The following is a 13,566-nucleotide window of genomic DNA, read 5'->3' as shown; positions in this document are numbered from 1 at the left end:
GACACACTATCTAATCGTAGTTGGCAGTTAGAACATTTCGATGAGTTAGAATTATATTTGACCTTCACTAATTAGAAGAGATGAGTACAGTGCAGATCAAAAAAGGGTGAAAAATAGGCGATGCCTACCGTAGTGCAATTTGACAATAAATGGATGATTTACTTCTACTAATATATCCCTCTCCATCTTTGTACGAACTCTATCTCGAACTGAAAAGAAAAGATAGTAATGGTATTTATTACTTGATATAAGTTTAATAAAAAAGACATCAAATACTAATAAATTTTAAAAGTAAATAATTTCTTTTACTTATACATTCAGTGTATATTTGTATAGAGAAGGAGCGTGGCTTCATTTATGGAGAGCTGGCCTCAAAGACAGGACGATGTGGGTTCAGTTGCTATCTCCTACACATGTTGACTGTGTGATTGGGCAAGTCAATGAACTCTGAAGTGCCCTCACAACTCTCTAGGTTTACAAGATACAGTAAAGGTGCTGACCTGCCAAGATTGGTAGAGGGAGTCCTCTTACAAAGGAGTTCCCTGTACAGATGAAGCCACAGGGCCAGTTCCCATCCCTATCAATTTTTTACATCTACATACAGCTGAAATCTATGCTTACCAATTTATAGTTCAATTAAAGTTAAAAAAAACTAATAGTGAAGTAGTCTACAAACAAAATCCGTATCTTATACGACTAGTGAAATGTTTCCCAGTTTTTACTGTCTATACGGCAATGGCATGGTTAGCCCTCAAAAAACCACAAAATTTGGTGAAATGTGAGAAATTTCATTGAAAAACCTAACAGATTAGCTTTAATCCACCTCATGGAACGGGCTAAGGCAATACGAACGAGTGATCAATTAACAAATATTCAGCAACATACACATGAATATCTAAGTAAGTTGGTGAAAGAAAGACCAAGTAGGTGGATAAAATTCATCCACTTGAGAACTGTGCTGAGACAAATGAATGTATGTGACTGTGGACCAAAAAAAAATGTATACAACTGCCTGCACATGTTTTTGTATTCATGACTTTTTAAAAATTTATCTAAGAAGATGGAAGAGTAAAAACAAAAACAATGAAAGAATTATTTTGGGGAAAAAAGAAATAATTATGTGTTACTTTATGCATGAGTCACATTTATGTAGCATTTTAGAGTTTACAAAGCACTTTGCATTCACCATCTCATCTGATTCTCACAACAAACCTGAGTTAGGCAGCATAGATATCATTATCCAATTTTAGAAATGAGGAAACTGAGATCTGAACAAGTAAAGCAACCTGCCCAACATCCCCCAGCTACTTATTTAACAGAGTCCACACTTGAAGCCCAGTCCTCTGCCTACTCATCCAATGCTCTCTCACGCTGCATTGCTTCTCAAATTCCAAATAATAAAATGGTAAAGACATGATTTTTTGTCAGCTGAAAATTCCCAACAAGAGAAACACACACACTAAAGGAATGCTTCAGATAAATATTAGCAAACGTGCATTTTATATGACTTGATGGAAAATTATGATATAGTTGCTAAAAGATAACAACTATATGCAACATAAGCACTAAAAACAAGTTTTTAAAGGATCTTTTTCAAGTCATACTTTGATAAATGTTCTACCTTTTAAAGATGCTTTTTTCAATACTTTCATTGCATAAAGCTGCCCAGCATCCGGACCAATGATCTTCCTTACAAGAAAAACCTGGGCGGGGGGGGGGGGGGGAGGAAGAGGAGAAGACATTCAAGTTAATATTACTGTAAACATACACATTTACATATTTCTAATTTTAAAGATATCTGCTCCTTTCATAAGTTACATTAAGTTTTTTAGCTACATAAATGTTTCATATTCTTCATTAGTTCCCCAAGAATCTACTAAACCTTGCCTACATACACAGTACCATAGTCAGTCAGTAAGAATTTATTAAGGTATGACTATGTACTAGGCACTGTCCTTTACTGTGTTACCAGCTGAAGATACAAAGAAAAACAAAAAACGGACTAGGCCCTGCTGTCAAGGAGCTCACAGTCTAATGGGGGAGACATATGCAAACATCTATGTACAAACAAGCTCTAGACAGGATACAGTGGCAATCATCAGCAGAAGGGGGCACTCACATTAAGGGGGATCAGGAAAGATGGGATTGCAGAAGGGAGGATTTGAACTTAGACTTGAAGGAAGACAGGAGGGAGAGATGAGGAGGGAGGGCATTCCAGGTATCAGTGACAGCCTCAGAAAATGCCTGGAAAATGGATGGAATGTCTTGTACAAAGAACAGCCAGGAGGCCAGCATCACTGGATCACAGAACAGCTGGAGGGAGGAAGGTGTAAGAAGACTGGAAAGGCAGGAGGGGCCAGGTGGTGAAGAGCTTGGAATGCCAAACAGATGATTTGGTATTTGATCCTGGAAGTAACAGAAAGCTGATGGTACTTATTCCATTAGGAAGGATCGGAGGATGCATGAATGAAAGAGACAAAGAGAAGTTGAGGATGACACCTCTGAGCCTTAAAGCATGCTCCTACTTATTATTTTCTTACTATTACGTGTGAGATGTTACTACTAACAGAGCTCATTCGGCCTGGCACTATTAATTCAGGTCTTAGATATGGGTTCATGTGAGCGAGATGGTTCACTGCAAAGAACACTGGTTTTGGAGTTCAAGAGACTACCACATACTAGGCGCTTGATAAACTGACAAATGCTACCTATATGACCTTGGACAAATCACTTAATCTCCCTGGGCCTCAGTTTCCCCAACTGTAAAATGAGGGAATTGGACAAAATGTTCTTTGAGATCTCTTCCAACTCTATATCTATGATCCTATGATTATTATTATTCTGTTCCCCAAGATCAGCTACAGGTGGAAGAAACTGTACGTATAACATAAGCGCTTGCATTTGCCCATTATAAGCCCACTTTAGCAGCCAAGATTAGAAGGAAAGCAGAAAATTGGGGAAAAGTTTTACAAGTTTCTCTTATAAAGGCCTCATTTCTCAAATGTATAGAGAACTGAGTCAAATTTATAAGAATACAAGTCATTCTCCAAGTGATAAATGGTCAAAGGATATAGAAGAAATCAAAACTATTTATAGTCGTATTAAAATGCTCTAAATCACTACTGATAAAGAAATGCAAATTAAAACAACTTCTGAGGTACTACTCTGCACCTATCAGATTGACTGATATGACAGAAAAGGAAAATGACAAATACTGAAGGGAATGCAGAAAAACTGGGACATTAATGCACTGTTGGTGCAGTTGTGAATTGATTCAACCATCTTGGAGAACAATGTAAAGCTATGCCCAAAGGTCTATCAAACTGCATACCTTTTGACCCAATAATACCACTATGAGGTTTGTACTCCAAAGAGATCAAAGAAAAATGAAAAGGACCTATATGTATAAAAATATTTATAGCAGCTCTTTTTTTATGGTGGCAAAGGATTGGAAATTGAGGGGCTGCCCATCAACTGGGGAATGGTTGAACAACTTGTGATACATGATTATGATGGAATATTATTGTGCTACAAGAAATGATGAGGGGGGATGGTTTCAGAAAAACCTTGAAAGACCTACAGGAACTAATGCAAAGAGAAGTGAGCAGAACCAGGAGAACCTTGTACACAGTAACAGCAGTACTGTATGATGATCAATTGTGAATGACTTAGCTCTTCTCAGCAATACAATGATCCAAGACAATTCCAAAGGACTCATGATAAAAAATGTCATCTACCTCCAGAGAAAGAACTGATGGAGTCTGAATGAAGATCAAAGCATACTTTTTTAAAAAATCTATTTTTCTTGGGTTTTTTTCAGTCTGGTTTTTTTTCATAACATGGGTAATATGGAAATGTTTTGCATGACTGTGCATGTGGAATCTATATAAAACTGCTTGCCTTCTCAAGAAGAGAGGAGGGGAGGGAAGGAGAAAGTTTAGAACTCAAAAATTTTTAAAAATCAATATTAAAAATTGCTATTATATGGAATTAGAAAAAAATGTTAAAATTTTCACTAAAAATGGACCACAGTTTAAATAGAATGAAGGACAAAGGATATGATTTAAAGAGAATTAGTGTTTTGGGTAAATACAGGATATAATGTTTGAAAAATAATGAAGGCAGAAAGATTACAGGGCATTTTTTACAATGGGGGTAGGTGACTTGGGTTGCTGGATTCCAACCCATACCCAACCAATGAGTCCTGTCAATAGTATTAAAGTTGTGCTTAGTACAATTCACTAACAGCAAATCTAACACTCGAGGGAAGAATCAAAGCCTCTATTACCTCAGTTGCTTTTGATTAAAACAGCTGTAGAAAGGGTTAATACCTCAAGGCTTTGTTATATGCTCCAAAATTCCATTTGTAACATTTTCACAATGGAGTATTCGAAGCAAAACCTAAATCAAGACTCAGCATCCCGAAGTTTCTTGGAATCGCTCCTACACTGATCTGATTCATAGCTTTGGCCAGATTTCTGCTTAGGTTCAGCATATAACAAGTCACACCTACACAATGCCTACACAAATGATGAAATACTGATAACCAAGCATATTCTCATACTGACATATACACATGACATATATAGGAGGCAAAAATGAAACCACCCCCATAATAGTCCAACTTCCAAGACAGCAAGAGAAATGAAGCAGTCATCAGATGGACTGAACAAGTATTCCTAGGGCCTATCCTGTTAAATCTGCTCTCTTCTGTACGGGTATATGTTCCTCCTCCCTTGCATACAGTAATGCCTCTAAGACAGCTAGAGAACCTGTTTTTGCCTGAAGAAGATTCCAAGTCTTGAAAGGTAGCAGTTCACAAGTTTAGTTCTATATAATGGAATGCTAATTTAAATTTCCTTTCTTAAGAATTAAAATAGGATTTTCCATGTATCATAAGAGAAATATTGGTCTATTATTGATACAAAAATCTTCAAATGCTTAAAAACATAAGCATAAAATCTTCGGTTGTTCCTATGAAACTCGAAAGTTCCAGGTAGGACTCTTGAGGGGACAAATAGTGGCAATGTTTTTGACATAATCACCTTGTGGGGGAAGGAAGGAAGAGGTGAAGATATAAAGAAGTAAGAGCTAGGATTAAGTCATGAGGGTGAATAAGAATAATGAGCAGTTTTTTAGAGCAACTTACACTGTGAAAGTCTGTCCATCATGAGCACAGTTTAAGAAAGGGCCAACTGCAGGACACATTTAAATAAGGTTTTTCATAACAATCAATTGTGAACCAAAGTGCTTACAAAGCATAAGGTTTTAATCTTTTTGAATTTTTTAAAATCTTTTTTCAAATCCTCCAGTTAAAAGCTTTATATTTACAAAGGCAGCATATCTATGCTTATAATTCAGGCTAAGAGCTGTACTCTATATATCACTTCTGTTGAAACACACAGAACCAGATATCCTTTTCGGCTAGTATACTGATAAACTGTATTGTAATTACAATTACATATTTTGGTCTTGAAGTAAAATTTTAAAAGGCTTCACTCTAGGTCCTGTCCCAACGTGGCTTCCAACTTCCTCATTTTAATGAAATGACTCTCTCCAAAAGTACTAATTATCTCTTACCTGCCACATCTAGCTTTGACATTTTCTCAATCTTTATCCCTCTTCACCTCTCAGTAGCCTCTGGTAGTGTTGCTCACCCTCTTCTCTCTCGAATTCCCTATTACTGATCTCTCCTGGTTCTCCTCCTACCTGTCTGACCTCTCCTCTGTCTCCTTTGCTGGATCTTCATCCACATCATGCTGACTAACTGTGGGAATTGCCCAAGGCCTTGTCCTGGGCCCTCAGCTCTTCTCTCTCTATGCTATTTTATACTTTACTATCCGATTTTCAATTATCATCTCTCTGCAGGTAAGTCTCAAATCTATTCGTCTAGCCCTAAGCACTCTCCTCACCTCGATTTTTGAAGCCCTAACTGCCTCTTGGCCATATTTAAAGAGATGTCCAGATGACCTTAGATATGACTTGCACAATGCTGAACTCATTTTCTTTCTTTTCAAACTTCTCCTCTTGCCAAACTTCCCTGTTACTTTCCAGGGTATCACCATCCTCCCAGTCACACAGACTCATAACCTAGGTGTCATCCGGGATTCCCCATCCTCTGTCACCTCCCATATCCAATCTACTGAAAAGTCCTGTTAATTTGATCTTTGTAATATCTTTCATATATGCCCCCCCCGTTCTCCTCTGACTCCACCACCACCCTGGTGCAGACCACATCACCTCAGGCCTAGACTAATGCAATAGCCTGCTGCTTGGTCTCCCTGCCTCAAGCCTCTCCCCACTCCAGTCCATCCTCCACTCAACTTTCAAAGTGATCTTCCTAAAGTGTAGGCCTGACCATATCACTATGTTTAATAAACTCAAGTGGCTCTCTACTGTCTCAAGGATCAAATATAAAATCCTCCTGGCTTCCTTGGTTTCAAATCTCAGATCAAATCCCACTTTCTCCAAGAAGCCTTAATACGAATGTCTTCCCCCTGAGATCATCTCCAATTTATCCCATATACATGATTTGTTCATAGTTCTTTGTATGTCATCTCTCCCACAAGATACTGAGCTCCTTAAAGGTGAGAACTGCTTTTACTTTCTTTGTATCCCCAGCATTTATCAAAGTAATAGGGAATCACTGGAGTTTGAATGGTGACGTGGTCAGACTTGCCCTCTATGAAGATCAATAAGAGCTGAGTGGAGGACGGATTGGAGTAGGGAGAGACTTGACAGTTTTCCCAACAGTTCTTAACAAAGAGGGAGCTCTTTCCTAGAGAAGTTATGTTTTTGGTTACTTTGAATACAGGGTTATTGAATTTCATTATTTGAGTGACCTTTGTCTAGTCTACTCCTCTGCTTTTTTTTGGATCCATCTGATGTATTGAAAATTTTGTTCTAGCCTCATATTTTTATTCCTGAGCTTCCTCTTCTAACCAATTTCTACGTTATTGCCTTTGTAGACCTTTGTTCCTTTTTTCTGTTGTGATTCACTCTCAGAAGCATCAATTCATGAGAATAAAATCAATACCCTGTGGTAAAAATTTCCATATGTATCAAAAGGTACAGTCTAATTCAAATCCCCTGACCCCACTTTCTCCACGATGAGTCTCCTTCCCATCTGCCATATGATCTCATCTCTGGGGTCCATGCCTCCCATCCTTCTGGGTATTGCTTGCCCGAAGAAGCTCTAATTTTCCCTCTCCTGAGGCAAGATACTGTTCAAGGAAGCACAGCATTCACAGAACAAGTGGTCTCTCTGTGTACCAGTTCCTCCCAGATTAAAGGTAACATAAGGTTGTAACATATATTACTCTTACCCCATAGGGGTGCTCTTCAGTGGAACCCCTTGCCCCTTACTGGTTTGAAACCTCTGCCTTTGTTTCCTCAATTTCAATTCCTCCCTTCTGCTGCCTCTCCCATTCTCCAGCAACCTTTCTTCTTGCTAAAAGCCTACAGGAGCTATCTTTCCTTGATTATTTACCCAGGGATTTCATTAGGGCATATCATATTCCCCTTTGTTCTTTACCTATCCTTTTCCCCATTTATGGTGCCTTGATCTCAAGTCATCCTGATCTGTATCTTGCCACTGGATCCAGAAAGCTCCAGAGGAGAAAATGAGGCTGGTGACGTTGCACAGCCCTCCCTCACTTAAATTCAATTCGCTTGCATGTCATGGCATCACCTCCCTGATGTCACGGTCTTCTCTGAGAATGAAGGACAAACAACAATCCCCATTTATGTACCCTCCCATTCAGCACTGTCCCAGAAAATGCACTGATTCTCCTATAGGGAAGGTGGGGTTAAGTTAATAGTACCTCTTTTCTGTTTCTTCACCTACACTTCCATTCTTCTAAATTCTGCTTTCTTCTTTTTGCCTTTGTGTACTTTTTTTAACTCTATAGATTAGTTATACTCTTTCTCTTAAAACCAACAATTCTAGAGATGAGATCATTTATTCCTTTATTTATTCATTGGTCATTATACTTATTTACCATTCTTGGGTTTCCATTGTTTTGGGGAATTTATGATTTGAATGATCTACTCGAATCTGGTTATTTTGTAGGAATACTTCAAATGCGTCTTTTTTGTTAAATACCTATCTTTTAAAATTGTTCATTAGGCTTAGGTGTGCAGAACATCATTTTGGATTGCATCTTGAGCTCTTTTGCTTTTTGGAATATATTATTTTATTCCTTTCTACAGTGTCTAGTGGATACAGAATAATCTTATATTATGCAGATTTTCTTTCCTTTATATTTGAAGGTCATTCTCCTGGCCACCTGCGGAATTTGTCATTGAACTGTTCAATGTAACCACTGTGTGCCTTGGAGTGTAAAGTATAACTTATTTTTCCCCAGAGGTAATCTGTAGATTCTTTTGTTTTCTATATTCAGAATTTCTGGGTAGTTTACTTGAATTGCTTCCTGCATTTTGGCATCATGTTCTTCTGGGAGATATATGATCCTTATTATTTTTTCTTATATTTTTTGGAGTCAATAGCTTTTGCTTACATAGAAATAATTTGTTCAACATTGCTTTTTGATTCTCTTCTTCCAGATAGTCCTCAAATCAATCAGTCAACAAACGTTTATTAGGCTCCTAAAATGTGTCAGATACTCTGCTAAATGCTGAGTATACAAAGAAAAGTAAAAGGCAGTCTCTATTCTCAAGGAGCTCATATTCTAATGAGAAGATACGTGCAAGATAAATTGGCAATAATCAACAGAGGCAAGGCACTAGCGGTAAAGGGGATCAGGAAAGGCCTGGCATAGAAAGTGGGATTTTATCTCAAACTTGAAGCCAAGGAAGCAAGGAGATGGAAGTGGGAAGGAAGATTATTATTGCACACGAAGGGGATAGGTAGTGTCAGAAAATGCCCAGTCAGAAGATGGGAGTGTTGTATTTGAGGAACAACCAGGAAGACAGTGTCACTGGATTGCAGAGTACATAAAGGCAGGCAAGTTGTAAGAAGACTGCAAAGGTACATGGGTCGCAGATTTGAAGAGCTTTGAATGCTGAACAGAAGATTTTGTATTTGATCCTGGAGGTGAGGGGCAGCCATTGGTATTTATTGAATGGGAGGCAGGTGGAGGGAGAAAACAATCAGATCTGCCCTTCAGGAAGATCACTTTGAGTGATGAGTGTGGCAGGGACTGGTGTGGAGAGAGATCTGGGGCAGATGGACCCATCAGCAAAGTATAGCAATAGTAAAAGCATGAGGTGATGAGAATGTACACTAAGATGGTGGCCGTGTCAGAAGAGAGAAGGGATATACGAGGGATGTTACAAAGGTAAAATCAACAGGACTTGGCATCACACTGAAGGTGAGAGTGCCTGGGTGACTGCGAAGAGAGTAATATCCTCAACAGTAATAGGAAACTTTGGAAGATGGGAGAGTTTGAGGAGAAAAATATCAAGTTTAGTTTTATACCTATTGAGTTTAAGATGTCTACAGGAAACCCAGTTTGAGATGTCCAACAGGCACTTGGAGATGCTAGTGCATTTGTATTCAAAATCTGTTATTCTCTTTTTTGCTTCTTTAGAGAAGCTTACCACCATGAATTTATTTTTTCTATTCTATTTATTTCTTCTGTGAAGGCTATATATTCTGCTATTTATTTCTGCTGCAAAGGCTATAAACTCTGACATCTGTTCCTTTCTAATGTCTCATGGCTTTCATTTCTCTTTTGAACCATTCTATAATATAATTTTTTAATATAATCAATTTTGGTTTGGGGTTACATTATTTGGCAATCAACATGTTCAGTGCATCCAGATTTTTCCATTTAAAAACAAATTTTTAATACTGTTTCTTACATCATTTGCATTTCTTACAATAGCCTTCTCTCCCTTTCCAAACAGTTATCTCATATAAAAAAAATTTTTAACTTAAAAAAGAAGAGGAAAAAATTCATCAAAAATGGAGAGTACATTAAGACATTTATGAAATGTTCCAAACCCATGGACCTCCCACCTCTATCAAGGAGTGGGGTATGAGTATCTTCTCATATCTCTTCTTTGAGGGCCACGCTTATTTTTGGTAATTTTGCAACATTCACTTTAGATTGTTTTGTGGTTGTTCTTTCCATTTACATTATTGTAGTCATTGTGTATATTGTTTTCTTGGATCTGATTATTTCGCTAGGCACCAAATCATGTAAAACTTTTCATGCTCTATACTCATCATATGCATCTTTTTTATGGTACAGTAATATTTCACTGAGGCCACTAGGTGGCGCTGCAGTGGAGAGAGCACCAGGCCTGGAGACAGGAAGACTCATCCTCCTGAGTTCAAATTTGACCCCAGACACTTCCTAGCTGCGTGACCCTGGGCAAGTCACTTAACCCTGTTTGCTTCAGTTTCCTCATCTGTAAAATGAGCTAGAGAAGGAAATGGCAAAGCACTCCGGTATCTTTGTCAAGAAAACCCCAAATGGCATCATGAAGATTCAGATATAACCAAAAAATACTTCATTACATTTTCAAACCACAGTATGTGTAGTTATTCCCCAATTAATGGGCATCAATTTTGCGTCCAATTCTTTGCTGCCACAAAGAATGCTGCTGCAAATATTTTGGTGTATATGGCAACTTTGTTCTTATCAATATTCTTCTTAAGGTATAAGCCTAGTAATGGAATCTCTGAGTCAAGGTATAGTCATCTTCCCACAACTACTCCAGTATTAGCTATTCCCATTTTTTGTCATCTTTGCTAATTCACAGGGAACAAGGCAAAACCTCACAGTTGTTTTGATTTGCATTTTCGTATTGATTTTAGTAATCTGGAGCACTGTTTTATATGATTATTAATAGTTGCTAATTCTTCTTTTAAGAACTGTTGAGAGGGGCAGCTCCGTGGCACAGTGAGTACAGCACTGGCCCTGGAGTCAGGAGGACCTGAGTTCAAATCTGGCCTCAGACACTTGACACATGTACTAGCTGTGTGACCTTGGACAAGTCACTTAACCCCAATTGCCCTGCCCCCAAAAAAACTGTTGAGAATCCTGTATATCCTTTGACTATTTAGCGTGTGTGTATGTGTGTGTGTGTGTGTGTGTGTGTGTGTAGGGATCCATTTCTATTTGGGTTTGACACTATTGCATTAGAAAGACACTAAGACTTTTGGAACATTCAGTATATCTTGGATACCAAACTCTTATCTGAGAAATGTGGTACAAGGCATTCTGGAATATCTTGCTGCTATTCAATCCTCTCTTGGGATTCTAAAGGCTCTGTGTTTAATCAGGCATTGGTTCAATTTCCTTTTTCTTATAATATTTGTTAAGGGCTTAGTAATTCTTTTAGGATTTAATACTTAACTTAATACTAGGGCTTATGGAGTGCTCAGCAAGGACAAGCACCTCTGGTAGGAGAGCTTGCCGAGCCTTTCTCAGGCCTGCTCATCCATCTTTGGTGTCCACCTTCACTCAACTCTCACCTGTGGCTTCAAGAAGCTGGAACATGCACTGTGGCCACACCCTAGTAAAGCCATCTCAGCAAATGGGCTGAACCACGTTGAGAGTAACCAATGGGCCTCAAACCTGTCGGTGAGTTAGCGGGGTGTCTACCTTAAGTGTGTGAAAACTTCTCCCAGTGGATTGGGCGGATGAGAACAATTTATTCCAATGACCATGAAGTGGCTGAAGCAGGTGCTATGGTGTGCTTAGAGCTTGGTCAGATATCAAAGATGCCAAGGCCATCCACTGCATCCTGGGCCATCACCAGTCACCCTGACTTTTGTTCTGCCACTGGACTTTGATGACTCAAGAAGACACTGTGAGGCTGACAATGCTGTGCAACTCTGCCTCACTTAAATCAAATTCACATGTGAGGTAAGCCATCACCTGTGATGCCATTCATCCTTTCAAAAATGAAGGATGGAAAACAACAACTTAACTTCCATATTCCTTGTCCACTTGAAACCTATGTTTTAAACTGAACTTTCTTCCTCTTGAGATGTGGTTTTTCAGCCTTTTTTCTTTCACATTTCCCTGTAACTCACTCTTTGAGTCCCCCCACCTTTGATGGTCAGTATAATTCTTGGGGAACAATTGTTTCAGCTTCCTTCCCTGTTAGGAGATTCACTTTTCATAGGTCTTGGTTCCTGTCCCAAGTAGGGACAGGACTGAACACAGCTGAATTTCAGTCATCTTTCATTCAGGCCCAGTGTAACCACTCACCCTTGCCTCCTGCCCTCGTTCCTACTCTCACTGGACTAAATCAGATTTTTTTCAGGGTTGGAGTTGACCAGAGTGGATATTCTGAGCAAGGTCTCTGTAGCATTGGGATTCCCTAACCTAAGCACCACCTCAGGCAAAGGGAACCTGATTCCTCCCATTCCTCCTTATATCCTCACGTGGCTTGGCTAAATCAACGTTTGCTGCTTCTTGCAACGGGGTAGTGGACAAGTAAAAGGTGGAATGTACCTCCAAAGTCTCTGGGGATCCCTGTTATATCCCCCAGGTATGAGCCTGTGGGTAGGTGTGTACTTCTCTGATGGGGCATGGAAGCTAGTTAGAGAGAGGTGCTGAGAGCACCTGAAGGATTAGCATTCTCTAGTTTTAACTCATAAAGCTATTACCTTATTGGGATTCTTGTTTTCTTGCCTGTCAATTCATCTCTAATTGGTTTCCTTCTGGAGTACAATCCCTCTTTTGGGGTAGTTTTTGAAAATGAAGAAAGACTGAAGAAATTGTCTAGTTTGGCATCTTAATAGACATATCTGAACGCTGTTTCTTAATTCTGGTATTTAATACTTTCAGGTCTTTAAAGTTATATCCCCTGAAATCAGAAATCAAGTCTATAAAGTTCTCTTTCTACAGCACCACAAGTAATCGGGCACTAAACAAACATTTAAATAACAAAGTTGAATGAAATTTTTTTCTATAGACTTCTTCCCTTTCAAGTCTGAACTCTTTGAATGTAGGATCCATTTAGTTTATTAGCTAGTCCCTTTCACAGTGCTTTTCATATATTCTGATTAACAAACACTATATGAATCATTTCTGCCTTTCACAATCTGGTTCCAGCCTGCCTTTTCAGGCTCACTGCACAATATATGATGCTGTACAATCCAGGCAAACTGGCCTAACTGCGATTTCTCATATGTGACATCCCATCTCCCACCTCTGTGCCTTTACGTCGGTCCTCAGGGCTAGAATGCTCTACCTTCTTACCTCAGACTTGTCAAAACCCTAGCTTCCTTCAAGGCTCAGCTGAAGTGCTGCCACCTACAGGAGGCCCATCCAGACCTCTTCCACCCCATTTCCAGTGTGCCCCCCCAAAAAAATTGCTTTATGTTTATATTATTATTATATTACATCGTATCATATCATATTATATTATCTGTGTTCAGATTATTTTCTCCTAGTAGAACACAAGATACCTGAAGGCAAAGACTTTTCAATTTTTGTCTTTGTATCCCCTACTAGTGTCTGGCACAGATAAATTTCCCCTAACTTCTGTGGTACAGTTAGGGGAACAAAAGAAAGGAAACAGAGAGCAAAGGCTATATACTAGTATGTGGAGAGACAAAAAGAACCATTAAAAAATTAACCT

At 38.9% G+C, this 13,566-nt stretch overlaps 1 protein-coding gene across 3 annotated transcripts in view; it reads right to left on the bottom strand.

The window, feature by feature from the left end:
- The window catches only part of RPS6KA6 (ribosomal protein S6 kinase A6), a 124,886-nt gene that overhangs the window by 91,667 nt on the left and 19,653 nt on the right, over positions 1–13,566 (bottom strand). For all 3 annotated transcript variants that reach the window (XR_005009226.1, XM_036739986.1, XM_036739987.1), the window contains exons 3-4: positions 1,622–1,703; positions 129–209 (exon numbers count right to left, since the gene is read on the bottom strand). Coding sequence is in view for 2 of the 3 variants with exons in the window: in XM_036739986.1 (XP_036595881.1) it covers positions 129–209; positions 1,622–1,703 (163 nt within the window). In the remaining variant the exon portion in view is untranslated. The remainder of the gene's footprint in view (positions 1–128; positions 210–1,621; positions 1,704–13,566) is intronic.

This window comes from Trichosurus vulpecula, chromosome X (genome assembly GCF_011100635.1).
Source record: "Trichosurus vulpecula isolate mTriVul1 chromosome X, mTriVul1.pri, whole genome shotgun sequence".
Classification (NCBI taxonomy): domain Eukaryota; kingdom Metazoa; phylum Chordata; class Mammalia; order Diprotodontia; family Phalangeridae; genus Trichosurus; species Trichosurus vulpecula.
The sequence above is the reverse complement of the archived record's forward strand: the minus strand, read 5'-3'. Positions and strand labels throughout refer to the sequence as shown.